The following is a 16,257-nucleotide window of genomic DNA, read 5'->3' as shown; positions in this document are numbered from 1 at the left end:
GGCTTATATCACTAAGTGTAATTAGTAAAAAAAAAATATTTTTATAAAGTTTTATAACACCTTAAATTCTAGAGTAAATGCTGAAAGTGGCCGCCATCCTCCTGAGGCATTTTTGTCGTCTCTCATGCATTGTTTTAAGAGTTTGTGATTGGATATTTAATACAACTTTTTCAATATTGACCTTTTGTTATATAGGCTTTTTCTTTGATATAACCTGAAAGAATCTAGTTATATCAAATCTGAGATCTCTGTAGCCATAAGCCATGACCAATGATACAATCGCCAAAGAATTTTTTAATGAAAGCAATTGTTGAATTAGTGTTAGTATGATTGTATTGTCACGTAACCAGCATTATAGATTTTCCTCTTACAAGAGTGCAATGAATTGCAATAAATATTCTGATATTAATGGTGTACTAAAAGAAAATAGAACCAACAATTTTTTTCGTGATTTCGCACATCAGACCCTTATCTTCTGTGGGTTTAATGTTTTATCTAGATACGCATGAGGAGTTTCAGCATATAAAATCCAACTATTTTGACCGTTAACAAAGTTTTCGAAATTTTGGAAACGATTTTTTCCAAAAAATCGTTAATGGGTTTTAAAATTTGCTTAATGCAAAATTCATTGCATATAAGTCCCAACTATTTCACGGTTCATTGACAGTATAATTTTATTTTGAATTATGATGTACCGTAATTTATGAATCGTATCAGAGTTATAATGAAAAGTATGTTTTAGTTTTTATGTTGTGAAACATTATAAATTTTAATTTAGAGATTATGATGATTTTATAAAAAAATTGGAAATTATTTTATTAATTTATTTTATTTGTTGATAGTTGCCGATAAAGTTATTGTATCGACTAAGCATAATGAAGATGAGCAACATATTTGGGAATCAGATGCTACCAATTTTAGTGTTGTACAAGATCCACGAGGGAATACACAGAAACGAGGATCAACAATCACGTATGTTATCTTTTACTTTTTCATTGAAACTCTAATATGACTGACAGTTTTGTTATGTGTCATTCTATTAAATAACGGAGATTAGAAGTTATGCATGGCTTTCTCATGTTTCTTGTTAAATAATTACAAATCTTTAAATAATTATGTTATTTAAATTTATAGTAAATAAATTAAATATACGCTGTCAAAAAAGTACTGCAAATTGTTAAATAAAATGGACAGTTTATATTTATTCATCAATATTTATTTTGTCGCCTTCAAAGTAGGCCCCCAATTGATGCAAAGCGTGTATGCCAGTGTTTTTCCAGTCTTTGAAACGCTTTTTGTAGGCACTTACCTATATGGCCTTCAGCTCCTTCAATGAATTTTGCTTTATGGCTTCAGTCAAGTCAAAACCCCAAAGCGGCAGCTTTAAATTGGGAACAGACAGAAGTCGCACGGGCTAAATGTGGTGAATATGGCAGTCGATTGATGGTACGGGTTTTTGGCTTTAAATTTGGTCACAGTTGTTGCTTTATGCAGTGGCACATTATTGTTGTGTAAATTTTAGAAATTTTTCTCCCACAAATCTGGTCATTTCTGACTAATTTTGTCATGCAAACGCTTCAATACAGCCAAATGGTGTTCTTTATTGATTGTCTCTCCCTCTGGAATGAATTAGTGATGCACCAAACCATGAATATTGAAGAAAACAATGAGCATCACCTTTACTTTTGACCGACTTTGATTTCTTGGTTTCGGCTTATCTTTTGCCCTCTGTTCTGATGACTGTTGACGTATTTGCTTGTCAAACTCATAGATCCAGACCCGTGCCTCGTCACCAGTTATGATGCATTCCATGAATGTGGGATCAGAATTGGTGCGATCCAGCATGTCTAAAGAGACCTGCTTATGGTATTGATTTTTTTTTTTTGAAGAAAATTGAGCTCTTTTAAAACAAGTCGTGATGCATCTCATGCCCAAAAAATCCACCAAAATTGAATGAACAGACTCGTGAGAGATGTGAAGGTCATGAACTTAAGCTGGAATGGGAATTATCTAGCATAATTTCGTTCACTTTTTCATCTTTTCATCAGTTGAAGTGGTTTAAGGTCGTCCAGAACAAGGCATGTCTTCGACGATCTCTCGACCCTTCTTGAATGCTTCGTAAGCATGTGTTTTTTATAAAAAGTAATTCACCATAAGCCTTTTCTAACATTTTTAGCGAGTTGGCACATGAAATTCCATTCGCAACACAAAATTTAAGGCAAACTCTTTGTTTAATAATTTTGTTCATTGTAACAATCATGATGCATTACTGAAGGTGGACTGATTCAAACAGATGCTGTAGACAGATTGTGATCGTTTTTGGTAAAATAATTAGTTAAGTAAAGTGCAACCGTCTTACAGAAAAAAAGATTTTAAAAAAATCTTTAATGCGGCCTGTTTAAAATACAAATTCCTGGTAGTTTTTTGAAGAATGTATAAATAAACTGTTCTAGGCACCTTACATGAGTCGCAAGTTGTTTATAAAAATAGCCTAAAAAGTCTCATTTCAGGATTACTAAAAATACTGTGACTTAAAAGTTAGGATGATTTCTCATTCACTGAGCCAAATTTATGGTTAAATATCAGCATGCCAAACCCTCCAAATTACAGGTGATATTCAGTCTTAAAGTAACTCCATTCTGCCCTCCTTAGAGACTGGTTATATTGGACATCCTTACTCTAAATGAGGGATCAACCCTGAACAGTGTGTTTGGGATGTCAGGTGCTTTACATGCATCATAGCCATATGAAAATTGAGAATAGATTGTGTAAAGCATCAAGTTTAATGTATTTCTGTTGTGAAATAATATTAAAAGTTATGGAGTGACTTTATTTCTTTTTTTGTATCTAGATGTTTTCTTTATAAAACTAATAATAAAGAAATTCTAAAAAAATTAAAGTTTAAAACATTAGTGTCAGCTTGGATCAGTACTGGAAACATAGTTACTTTTTCGTTGTATTTTTCGCATCAAGCAAAATGACATTACACTGTCAGTTGGACCTCAGGAGTGGTCGAACTGATACTGGTAAGACGATACTTCATTTACACTCGTACATATCATCCTTATTCATCCTCTGAAGTATATCTGAATGGTAATTCCCGGAGGCTAAACAGAAAAAAGAAAGAAAAAGGTGGATTATAGATTGTATAATTTCATTATATTCATTAGGCTACATTGATTCTTGAGCTAGGCAACCTAGCATTGTCAGCATTGCAATTCAGTAGTATAACTACTTAGAGTCATTATTCATTTAATAAACACAGCTTTGTAACATTTACATCCAAGCTTCCAAATAGAAAAATGTGAAATGTGTATTGTATCATGTAGGAAACAATAGAGAAAGTTTTAAAAGATAATAAAAAAAGCTTGGTTTTTGATTTTGGCACTCGAAGGGGGGGGCGGGGTTATTGAGTTATAATGTTTTACACTAAGTTAATGGCAAAAAGGAATACTTGGTTTTATTTTCCTTATAGTTTTGGGATTTCTTAATCTGTTTATCAATGACTAGATTTAAGTAATTTTTTTCAGTTGGCTTGTACAGTGAAGAATAAACAAACATTGTCTGTGTGTGAGTGAGTTCATCATGATTCTGCGAAGCACATCCCTTGCATCAGTGCTGATTCATAACATGGCCATATGTGTACAACATTATAAGCACTATTCATACAGTCACCATATAATTAATTTGTCATATAGTAATCAATGTAATAAAAAGTTTATATAATGTTATTTCTTCTCGGTTCTATTAAAACCCTTGATCTTTTCATACGACCACTCCTTTGTTCTCGTGTTCAAGTTTTGTGTTTGTGTTAGTTATTTATTTACTCTAATGTTATTTAAAGTTAATTAATGCAATTTTTATTAAGTTTATTGGAGCGTGAGTGTAGCGTATAGAAATCTAATTTAAGATAATAGTAAAATTTTACTTTTGTGAACAATTAACAATTTTATAACTTAAAAAACTCAAATAAAATGTCTTAATTTATGTAAATTTGAAACGCGTATAATAATTTAAAGTACAATAGCGTGCGGTTACTGATTATTTATGTCGTGTAGTTTCTTTAAATGCATCAGGATTTACAGGAGATGCATATGAATCGGCCGCCTAAACACTTGTACACACTGTTTATTTGAACTCTATAAGCTAACTGAATAAAATATAGATGAGAATCCAAAAAGAAAATCAAAAAAGTTATTTAAAAAAGATCGCGTTAACTGTTTCAGTACAGTACCTTCCTCAGAAGATAAAAACAGAATACATTGGTCTTTCAATAAAATGTGGAATGTATTGTGCGAATAAAGTTTTACTATATTCGTTTATAATATCCTATATTTATTATATTATTGTGGAATGTTTCTATCGTTAGCTTCCTGAACAAAATATTTTAGGATACTAATACAAATTCAAAAAGATTATTCCCACGACATACTATAATGAACTGCTGTTAGATGTCTCAAGAATACTGGTCATCTTGGTTTATAATCATCAGCATTTTTGAGAACAGCTCCAAGCGCTCAATACAATGCTATGAATCCTGGTCACAGCTCCAAATCTGAATGTTTGGTACGAATACGTTTTGATTAGGAGAGCTATTTTACATGAAAGTTATCTAAGATTACCTTATTATTGTTTCACATCAGTTCCTGTATTATTTGTTTTGAAACATTAAGTTTGTTATGGAGAAAACAAACATTTTTCATAGCGCTGTTTTAAATTTGTAAAAATGAAATTACTCTAAAGTTCAAGGGGTGGCTGAAATGTAGTTCACAATTGCTCATAATTCACAAACAAATATGGCATAAAATTTCATTTTATTTGTTACAAAAACTTACATTTAATTACCATTTACTTTTATCTCCCAACAGTGAAAAATTTTATCTTTCTGTGAATTAAAAATGCTCTCTATTGCACAAAATTTGCAGTCAACCCGGCTTTCAGATAGTTAGTCATGTATACATATTTAGAATCCCAGAACACTTTTCAAGAGAATTTTTTTACAGAATGTCATATTGAATTATTTTTGCTGTTGGTATTCTATGCTCTGCCGGTTTTCTTCTGTGTCAAATGATACATTCAAGTTTTATCTCGTACCACAATATTGAAAATGTCATCTCCTTGTCACGCTAACATTTCATAAGTTGTTCACAACGTTCCTTTTGTTATTGTTTTCTGTGAGTTAACATGGCACTGACTGCGAACAGATTTTGTGGTAGCCCATTTGTGCTACCTTGTACTATTGTGTCCTATTTATTCTTTTGATTTGCCTATATGGGAGGCCGATGCATTGTGTGATGTGACAATCATTTTGTATAGATTGTCCACCTTTTGGTCTTCCCATTGGACATCATCTGCAGTATTTGCTTTACTAATTTCTGACGCACAAAATTTTATTGGCCACCTATTCACAGTATTTCAGTCAATAGTTTCATCCCGATAAACAACTTTTAAATAACAATAATGTCACTAGTGCTCTCTTTTTCCACCGTTAAAAATTTTATCGCTGCATTTTGTTTTAGATGCGTTGATATAGCAAGTATACTCAACTCCATAACAATGACAACCGACAGAAAATGAGAGGGCATGGGTCGATGAATTTTGGAATGTTAATAGTAGGGGAATGAATCCACGAGGGATCAGTACTAGTTACTGTGATTTTTGTTCTTCCATTATGTTCAGGGTACATTACATTTTAGTCATCCCCTGTAAGATGATTTTCCTGAAAAATTCACCGTTCCTTGACTTAGCCTTTTCTGTGTTAATAATCCATTTGCTTTTAAGAAGTTCTCATCCGGTTGTAACATTTTGTTCAGCGATTACTCAGGTGCTATCTTTTTTTTGTAGTATAGCCTTTGAATTTTCCAGACAGAATTTAACAGTCGATATGATTTGGATTTCATTCTTTTTATGCTAGTATTCAATATTTCTTTCTCTAGTAGTTTATAATGATTATTGTTTAGTTTGCTTTTAATAAAGTATTAAATAAGAAAGCACAACTAACTAATTTTCTTCTTTTACTTATAGAAATTTTAAATCAGATATACATTACTAATAATGTATCGTTAGTAGGTCATTTTTGCAAGTTTTCGATTAACTATATTTTATCGCTTGAGCATTTTAGAAGTTAAATATCTATTTCTTTGTATAAAAACAACTCTGCAGATTGTTTATCATTTAATTATCATCGGTTTCATTGTTGGTTTAGCGCTATATAAATAAATTATAATCAACGTACAAGATTATATAAATTGTATTCATTTTTATCGTTTGTTTGCAAAATGAAATGTTTCTTGTTTATTTAATGTTATAATCATGCAAATAAATTATTTTCTTCTTTGTTTTTTTTTTTTTTAGTTTATACATGAAGGAAGAAGCATCTGAATATCTTGACGTTCAGACTTTAAAGAATCTCATTAAGAAATACTCTCAATTCATAAATTTTCCTATTTATTTATGGTCTAGCAAGGTAGCTTTTTTTAATTTTATTTATTTTTTTAATATGATATATAATTGAGTATTGAAATATTCTGAATGTTTGGCATGCAGAGCATATTGATAAAATTTATTTTATTATTTGGTTGTTGTAATCTTGTTACTTTTATTATCCTTTCTGAGTAGAGGTACTGCAGTGTAAAAAGGGAATTATAATTAATTATAATTTATGGAAAGAGCTAGTTTAATGTATTTTTCTTTATTTCACTCTTACTGTTATAGCCTTTGTTTTGGCTACGATAGATGTAAATTTCCTGAATAACAGTTATGATAATAATACTGGTGCTTCTGGAAAAAAAACTGATGTTCATGCACTATTTACATCTTTGGTACAAATTTTGGAAATCTTTCTGAAACTCTTGTTCTATTACTGTTTTCAACTTTCAACACAGTTCATTATCCATCATCTCAGAAGGGGTGAAGGTAACATGTAGAACTTGACACTGAAATTGTAAGTTTACTAAATTTGTAAACTTGTAATTTAAACTTCAAATTGTACTAAATACGATTGAGAACATTTTGTGTTATTGTAATCACTTGTACAATGCAACAAAAAGATAAATTTAAAACGCGATTTATTTTAAATTAGCTCATGCCTAACAATTTTTTTTTATACTAATTTGTTACATTGTTCATTTATCAGAACAAAATTAACGAAAGAAACTTTTTATAAAAATATTAATTATTTTGGCTCTATTCGGAACATTTTGAGATTAATATATTAAAATAATTAAGAACAATTTTTTAATGGATTTTTTAAAATACCTTAACGTCTTCCCATTATTTGCCTGGCAATTACACATTACTATGAAATTAAAGTTGTAAAAACTGTAGTTAAACTGGTTAAAAAATTAATGTAGATTTGCACTAATATAATTGTGCTAAAATACTTTGTTTTATGATGGCAATGTAATATAGTTAAAAACATTTTCGGTGAAGTTTTAGGTTTTTTCAACAATAAAAACAAAACTAATGTTTAAAAGAATTTATAAAATTTATCTTGTGTGTCTGAAACGAATGAAAATTATTTTCATACGACTAACACTTTTATAAGAAATGTACAGGTAAAAATTTTCTTGTCTTTAACCCTTCAGTTTTGACATCCAACAGACAGAAGAGAGAAAAAAATTTCCTTCTTAATCCAAAACTGTTGGCTAATCTGCATGTGGACATGTTTGTATTCTACAGTTAAATGCAGTAATATTTTTACAAGGGACAGAAGTAAAAGAACTATTATAAAAGAAGGTCGTAAAAGAACTTTTATTATAGAAAATATTGTAAGCTTTACAGTTGTTGGACTCAGTAAATTTGAAGATTATGCTACTTCTCTTCAATTTAAGAAATCATGAACTGTAATTTAACTGCTTGCTTTAAATTATGATTTATGGTTTTTTCTTCATTAATTTTTTGTTTGAAGAGCGAGTGTGTTTCATATTTATTTAATCCACATCTGTCTTTATAAATATGTTCTAAATAATAGCAAAAATTATAACAGAAATAATTTTGATATATGAATTTTAGTGTAATAGTGAAATAATTTAGGTTTTGTGAACGATTGAGTTTGATGAAAACTGAAATAATTTTGAATAAACATTTAATAAAAGTTATAAAATTGAAATAATTTGGAAGTCATTTAATTCAACATGTGAATTTCTTGTAACATTTTTATAATTTAAATAGATATTTTAACAATCTCTTGGTCTTAATCGGTTTGAAACTAAATAAAAAACAAATTAAAAACTCATTAAAAAAGTAAAAAAAAATTAATAACTTTTTTTGTAGTACTTTCTTATCTAGATAGCACTACAGCTCTAGAAGGAAAAGTATTGTAATCGGTCCAATTTGGGCACGTGCGGTTTTCACCGGATCTTGATGTTTTGTCACTTAAGGAACCCAGAAAAACCAGACGGATATTTTCTGGATGTTAAAATGTTCATATGCACATGTATTCGGTGTTGGCCTCTGAATTACCTTATATCTCCAGAACTGCTGGATCGATTTTGACCAATCTCAGTCAGACTACTGTGTATGGGGCATTGATGCCATTAAATTTTTAACTTAAAAGGTCAAGAGTGTCAAAAGGTGAGGCTGTAGAGCAAGGTTATCCTCAGTCTTGAGATTTCGTCTAATTAAGGTCATATTTTTTTTAGGCGCATTGTTTAAGAATTAAAAAATAACAATATTTGCAAAAAGAATTTTTTGCTAAATTGCATCCCCATTCCTAAAAATGCTCTTAACTACTGCTATGTTGTTCCGTCACAGGTGAACGGTAAATTAAATAATTGAATAAATTGTATATTACAAAGTTCCACTTACCAACAACTTTAAAATTATATATTAGAGTACTTTCAGAACCATTACTCTGTCATCAGCGATTTCCCAAAAGATAATTCAGATTCAAATGTATAATTGTATTTGAGTTAAGTTACGGTCTTACTGATGTACAATTTAATTTTATTTCTTGACGACCGACTATTATGAATGTAATAATTTTAATTTAAATAAAATTATTATTTTATTTAATTATCAGGCTTCGAAAGTACTCTGATATATACTTATCAGAACTTGATTTTATACAACGGTGCCACCGCTTAGTAAATTAAATGAATAAATGTTTCAACAAAGTCTGCTTGGCTTTGTCTCCAACTCAATCACCTGGTGGATTCATTATCTGGTGTGTTAAGCCTCACAGCTACACCAGTCTGCCAACCGTACAATGAAATTGGTTCTATGTAAGTTGTGAAATTACATTGGTTAGTTAGTTAGTGCCGACCATCTGCACTAGTACCACCACACCCACGCATATTAAATATGGTATGCGCGCATGCTTTAGTTAGAATCATTGAATTAAATTTAAAAAAAAAAAACATATTATATTTAAATAAAATGATAAATATTTTAAATTAAGTTGTGTGTGTAAGCCGTGCATCAGAAATAACCCACAGTTTTAGGACTTGGGAACGCGACTTTAGCTGTGTGATGGGAAAGTCCTACAACTATATTATCAGCTTTTCTTTTTTCTGGAATTATTGCCTGGCAAGAAACTTGCTCCTTGATAAAGTAGCAAATGATTTCAAGGAAGTATTATAAAGAAAGCTATGACTCTGTGTATTAATAAATGTAATTTAACATTTCCTGCTAAAATGAATTTTAAAGATATTTATATCTTGTAAATTTCCCAACCAGATTTCTTGAAGTTCCTCCTGGAATTACCCTTGATATCAGAATGATATTTATCAAGGGATATATTATTACACTATTACAGTTACAGTATGCTGTAATGATGGAAAAATAAAAAAATTCTCCAAGTTACCTGCTTTATCATTCTTTATTTAAAAAAATTATCATAAATTTTATGTACAGTAGTAGCTTCTTTTAAAGTAATCAGCCTACTTTATTAATAAACCTTTGTGTGATTTTATACTATTTGGATGCTTGCTGAAATTGTGCTAGTGGAATAGTTTAAGTTTACCTTTATTTTTTCTGTTGTCTGAAAACTGTATCTCCCTAATTTTGAACTTAGTTAATTTAACAAAAAAAAAATTTTCAGGAGTCATCTTGAAAGAGTAAGTAACGAGGCTTAAGAACCAACGTTTATTGCGCTCTTCATCGATAATTTGGTGGCTTGATTCAGCATACGTGAATTATTGGCTCAAGCGACATTACAGTTGAAAAATGTTTTCACCATGGAATGAAATTCTTCTTGGAAGTGTCACCCATCTTCTTCTTGGAAGTGTCACCCATCTAGTTAAAAAAAGACAGTCAGGATCACATTGATAGAATAACTTCTTTGTTGTGCTTTTAATAATGATGTTACTTTAGTTTATAATTCATAACTGTACGTCCTTTTCATCACCTGTTTTTCGAATAGTCTTTGTGCATTTGATCGATCCAAAAGCTCCTAACTAAGTTTTTAGTTGGTGCTGCACAAATTTGTTGCAGTGGATGTATATCTAATTTTTGGTCAAACTCGATTAGTACAAATTCTCATTTTAGTTTCCTGTTTGTAGTTCCTGATTACCTTCTGACCCCATAGGGGAAGACACTCTCTATGTGGCTGTTTTGGTCACCACACCGCTCCCTCAGTACCTAGCCCTTATGGGCTTTACCGTGGTCATCTTCAGAACCTGGTAAAGGGCATCTCTCAGTCTTGTTCTTGCCTCATTCAGGATGCCGCCAATGAGAATACCACATGTGATATTCCCATCGGTGTACTGCTAGGAAATGAACTCTTTAAAACAAAACACATCTATGTCAACTCTTTAACAAGACTGAGTGATGTGAAGGAACTGAAATTAAAAATGCAACTACATATCTGATAGGTTAGAAGTTGAGTTTAACATGCAACCGTAACATAACACAAAACAAGAAATAAAAATAAACATAAAACTAAACAAAACACTACAGAAACATCAAACCTTACAACACAAGAACAACAAAACCAAAACACAGGAAAGACGGCAGAACCCTAAATTTGTTCGGCAATCTGTTCTTTTGCTAGGTACCCGATGAAATCTTCAATGATTACCTGTTCGGCCTGGTGTCTCCAGTTCTCACTGAGATCTAATGTTGACTTGATAATGTCGAGCCGACAAATAGTCTTCGTGTGCAAAAGTTTTTATTTTGCACATTTGTGAACTACATGGTATGTGTCATCTAGTCAACAATTTCTACACTCGCCTGAATCCACCGGGTCAAATCGCTGGAGTCCGTCTCGAAAGGCGCTATGACCAGAAAGAAATCGCATCACGTACTTGTTAGGGTGAACCCAAGGGGTGCCCTGTAAACCAACAACGTCTGGGAGGAGATCATGCGTATAACACCCACCCTCTGCGTCATTCTATCTGACCTGCCATAAAGCATTGCCATGCCGTTCTATCTCACAAATATTTCTGAAGTTAATTCACCTGACTTCTTACCAACATAACGCTGCTGCTTTTCTGATGCAGTTAAATCTACCATCTTCACGCCTGGAATCACCAAGATTGCCTCCTGTGAAATAGTACGGTAACCTCCTGTTACCATTAATAATATAAAGATTGAGCTCTTAATAATATATCCTGATAGCTTTTAAATTTTAGCCTGTCTGCCCAAACAGGCACCAAATATAGCATAATTGCCTCGCACATGCACTTATGTAGGATACTCATAGTCTTAAAATTAGGATTCCAGTCAGGATTGACTACTCGTCAAATACCAAAGAATGCATGACAGGCCTTCAATGCAATGTAATTAAGCTGCTTCTTGGACTGCAATTTCTCATTAAGAAACACCCAGAGGTGGTTTTGAACTTGAACATATTTAATATGAAGGAATGACGTTGAAACACGAACCTGACGTCTCACTAGCAAACGACCTTTAAGATGTATCATCATTGTGGTCTTCTCCGGACTGAATGTTATCTTACGTTGATGACCCCACAACTCAAGTATCCTGCATGCCTGGGTGACTCAGAATTCAACTTCTCTCCACGAGCTTCCTTCGACCAGCAGGAGCCCATTTTCGGCATAAGCCACAAGAGACATCTGTCAGGCAATCTCAGCCGCAGAAGGAAATCAAACAACACCACTCACAACAATAGATCCAAGACACTGCCCTGAGGATAGCCCTTGGACAGCGTCTTGTCTACTTCATGCCTGTCCTCATGGAGCAAGGATTTTGTAATTGATAAATGACAGGAGGCCACCACAGGTTATTAAATGTGCCGGAGATGTCCAGGAAAATTCCCAGGACATATTCCTTCTCACTAGTTCATACCTCACTCATCACACGGAGTACGGCGTCCTCGGTACCCTTTTCAAGATGAAACCCGTACTGATTTTACATCAATAAGCTTTGTGAGATCAGCCTCTCAACACTATTATAATACACGACTTCACATTTTTTACTATTCTGCCAAATTTGAAACTGTTAAACCACTAATATGATATAATGTGCTCATATAATACTTTCTTATACTTTCCTATGTGTAACTTTTAAAAGTATCATTGAAAGTTGTTCCACATTTAGGGAACATTTTCAAATTTTATTTCTTTTTGGACATGCTTCATATATTACTTGTCATATCTTGTATATTAATGATTTTTGCAAATTATAAATTAATTTATTTTTCTATTTGTGTAGACCATAACCGAAGAACAACCTATTGATGATGAAGAAGCTGAACCTAAAACTGAGGAAGATGAAGAAGAAAAGAAAGATGAAGATATTGAAGTAGAAGATGCTAAAGAAAAAGAAGATAAACCAAAAACAAAAAAAGTTGAAAAAACTGTCTGGGATTGGGAATTGGCAAATGATAGCAAACCTATTTGGACTCGCAAGTATGTTTGCTAAATGATTAAATCTTTAATTTTTATAGCTATCTCAAACACATATTTCTGTTTGTTAATTATTACAAGCCAGCTTAAAGAGCTGTTAATTCCAAGCATGGGGCATATTCTTAAATGTTCTTTTAATTATAGGAGCGATATCTCTCGATGAAATTAACTAGTGATTCGCTTCTAAATTATAGCTATTGATTTCTGTTAACAAATACACATTATGCTGTAACAAGGAAAATATATATAGATGCTGATGACAGCTTGCAATGCAGGCAGTTGAGGAAGGTTTCTCAAGAAGGGTTCCAGTAATTTTATTGACTCAAAAAGTGTGAAACTACTTTGAAAGAAATATACACTAAAAATTTTTCATGTTTTTGAAAACTCATTCCACGAACTTTTTTTTATTATGACAGTTTTTATTCATTTATTTCTTTCATCTTGGAAATATCTGCAATTTTTAGTTTTTGAAACTATTGTATACTATTTGTGCTTGATGAAAAAATGAAAATATTACACTGTCACTTGATTGTTGGTGTGTATAATATATCTTTAATATTAAATGGAATTTAAGCAACCAAAACACAGTAAATAGAATTGTTAAACTTACCGTATTAATTCCAAGGATCTTTTTTTGCAGGACCCACATCTTCAATTGGTATTTAATTCTATAACTACATAAAAATAAATTGTGAACTTTAAATTGTTGAAATTTTAGTTTTATAAATTTTTAATATTACATTTTTCTAGCACAGTGGTTAATATATTACTGAATTATTTAAATATTTTTAAAAAAATTATTATTATTTATTATTAATAATTTTTATTACATTTGGAGGAGAAAATAAAACTGGCAAAAAATGATCACCTTGCATTACGGTGCTGCTGGGTTAATTATCGGCAATAACTCGACTGTTAGTCAAAAGATTTTTACAAATGAGGTCATGTGATTCAAAATAAAATGCTTAATAAATTTTGTTATAAGTAAAAATTTTATCAAACAAATAATTACAATCATAAGAGGCTGCCATTTTGAAATTGATGTTTTTTAGAATTTTTTATTTTGTTGAATAAGACACTAGTCTTAGATTTGCCATATTAAATTAAAGTAGGTTTACCTGTTCGTGGAAAATATTTTTTTTTGTTGAAAATCATGAATTTACATCCAGAAATAAAACAAAGCAAAATAGAACTTACGTCGATATGAATTTTTCTGCTCATTTTGAATCTGTACTTGAATTTCAAAGAATACATCCCGGAACACTGTATATATACTAGAAATATGTATATGTTAGAATGTATACAGAAGTATGTATACATGACAAATATGTCATGTTGCAATAAATGCAAACTTAAGTTTGTGTTTTTGTTCTTTAATTTACGATGTAATTTTTTTGTATGTATTTTCATTAGGCCAGTAGATGTTGAAGATAAAGAATACAGTGAGTTTTATAAATCATTAACAAAAGATACTCAAGATCCATTGTCCAAAGTTCATTTTGTTGCTGAAGGTGAAGTGACATTTAAATCTCTTCTGTTTGTTCCTAAAGTGCAGCCAAGTGACAGTTTTAATAAATACGGCACACAAACTGATAATATTAAAGTAAGTATTTTATATATCTATAATTAATTATAGACATATTTATAATTTTACGATAAACAAAGAGCGGTTGGTTAATGTCTGAAAAATGTCAACAGATTAAGTTATTAACTGAATAGAGATTTTTGGGGCCAACGTTGTTTAACTTTTTAAATCTAATGGAGTGATTTATTACTACATGACTGATCATCTTATCTTTACGTCATACTTTATTTATTCCAAATGTTTTGATAAATCACGTGTAAGGTTTGTGTGAATTTTAACTCATCATGTGTGGTATAGAACATGCCATTTTCTCTATTTCAACACATTTTTTCTAAAGTTCATTTGTGTATCGGGCAAAAAAATTATTCATCTTTAATCATTTTTATACATCATTAACGATTGAATACAGTTTTAATCTTTTTACTTTGTGATTTTGCTTCACTACAGTATTTGATCTCAGAGATAACTGTTTAGTTTGTTGAGTTATGGGAAAAAACTGTCTATGAAATCTGGAATGTGTGTATTAGTAAAGTACATTCAAAACATCAATGAAAATATAAAAATTACTTATTTGTTTGAACTTTTGATGAAATATGTGTGTAATTATTTTATCACACTAATACATTTTATAAATTGTAATTGTTATTTGTTTTTTATGTATATTTTTTAATTTGTTTGGTAAATATTAGAGTACAGTAATTTTAAATTTTGTGAACAGTGGTTGGAGGAAATGGTATTTTAGATGCGAGAGAACTAAGCTGTTGCTGGATCAGAATGAGATGAAAAACATGTCTCGTGTGTATGTCTTTCTGAAGACTCCAGGTGCTTGTCTCATTCCCCTTCCCTTTTAATATAGACCTGTTACACACACACCCGCTCACCAACACTTACCCAGAGCCAAACAAAAGAATTATTGTGCATCAACCAACTACACTTATAAAACTTAGTGTGAACTATGTATACTTTAAAAATAAAATGTGTACTATTTATTCTAACATGTACTAGTGAAGTATTTTGAGATAGATTTATAATTGGATTAAGTAAATGATTTTTTATTTATAATTGGATTAAGTAAATGATTTTTTATGTATAAAAGTCAGTCAGTGTAAGACATTTTACTAAATTTATAAATAAATCGTAAAAATAAAATTAGATAAACTTGCTTTTTCTACGGCTGTATATGCAACGTTTGAATTACGCAGCTGGAACCTGTATCATAATGAGGGTCAACCGATCAAAAGCCTATTTTTTCAAACACTTATCAATCGGAAGCGATTATGTTTAATGTGTCAACTGTTTTTTTAATTTGATTTAGTAGTTAGCAAGCAGAGGTTAATTTGAAAGTACGTCTGTTGGTAACTAAGTTTCTATAGTATACTGTTCATCCTTTTCTTAATTATATTGAATTCTGAGGAAGAAATGTCTTTAACGCAGACCAATATTAAACAAAATGCAGAACTTATGACCGATAACCCATTGCCACAGAAATTTATTGTTTAATGTATTTTTTGAAAAATTAAAAAAAAAGTTCCATAAACAATTATTTTTGTCTGATTTAAATCACTGATCCGATTATTTCTCAGCCGTTCAAAAAATACAGTATGCAACTTTCTATAATGGTTAGTAATGCACTCTTGCAAAGTTTAGGCACTTTCTAACACTCGTGTCATAACTTCAAATTAATGGCATCAGTACCTTAATGGCTATCTTTATAGGCTCATTGCATAATCTACTATTATTATTTATGAGCAGTTTAATAAAATTAACGGTAGTATTAAGTTCTATTTTTAAAAGAAAGATTAGATCATTTTTATTATTTATGTTTTGTTAACTATAAGATGGGAAAAATGTATTAACACAATG

General features: G+C 31.0%; 1 protein-coding gene across 1 annotated transcript in view; it reads left to right on the top strand.

Moving 5' to 3' along the window:
* Positions 1 to 16,257, top strand: part of Gp93 (heat shock protein 90 Gp93) — a 47,873-nt gene that overhangs the window by 20,161 nt on the left and 11,455 nt on the right. The window contains exons 6-9 of the mRNA XM_075380501.1: positions 843 to 972; positions 6,355 to 6,466; positions 12,616 to 12,812; positions 14,223 to 14,412. Coding sequence (XP_075236616.1) covers positions 843 to 972; positions 6,355 to 6,466; positions 12,616 to 12,812; positions 14,223 to 14,412 — 629 coding nt within the window. The remainder of the gene's footprint in view (positions 1 to 842; positions 973 to 6,354; positions 6,467 to 12,615; positions 12,813 to 14,222; positions 14,413 to 16,257) is intronic.

The sequence above is a fragment of the Lycorma delicatula genome, chromosome 12, assembly GCF_047948215.1.
Source record: "Lycorma delicatula isolate Av1 chromosome 12, ASM4794821v1, whole genome shotgun sequence".
Taxonomy (NCBI): domain Eukaryota; kingdom Metazoa; phylum Arthropoda; class Insecta; order Hemiptera; family Fulgoridae; genus Lycorma; species Lycorma delicatula.
The sequence above is the reverse complement of the archived record's forward strand: the minus strand, read 5'-3'. Positions and strand labels throughout refer to the sequence as shown.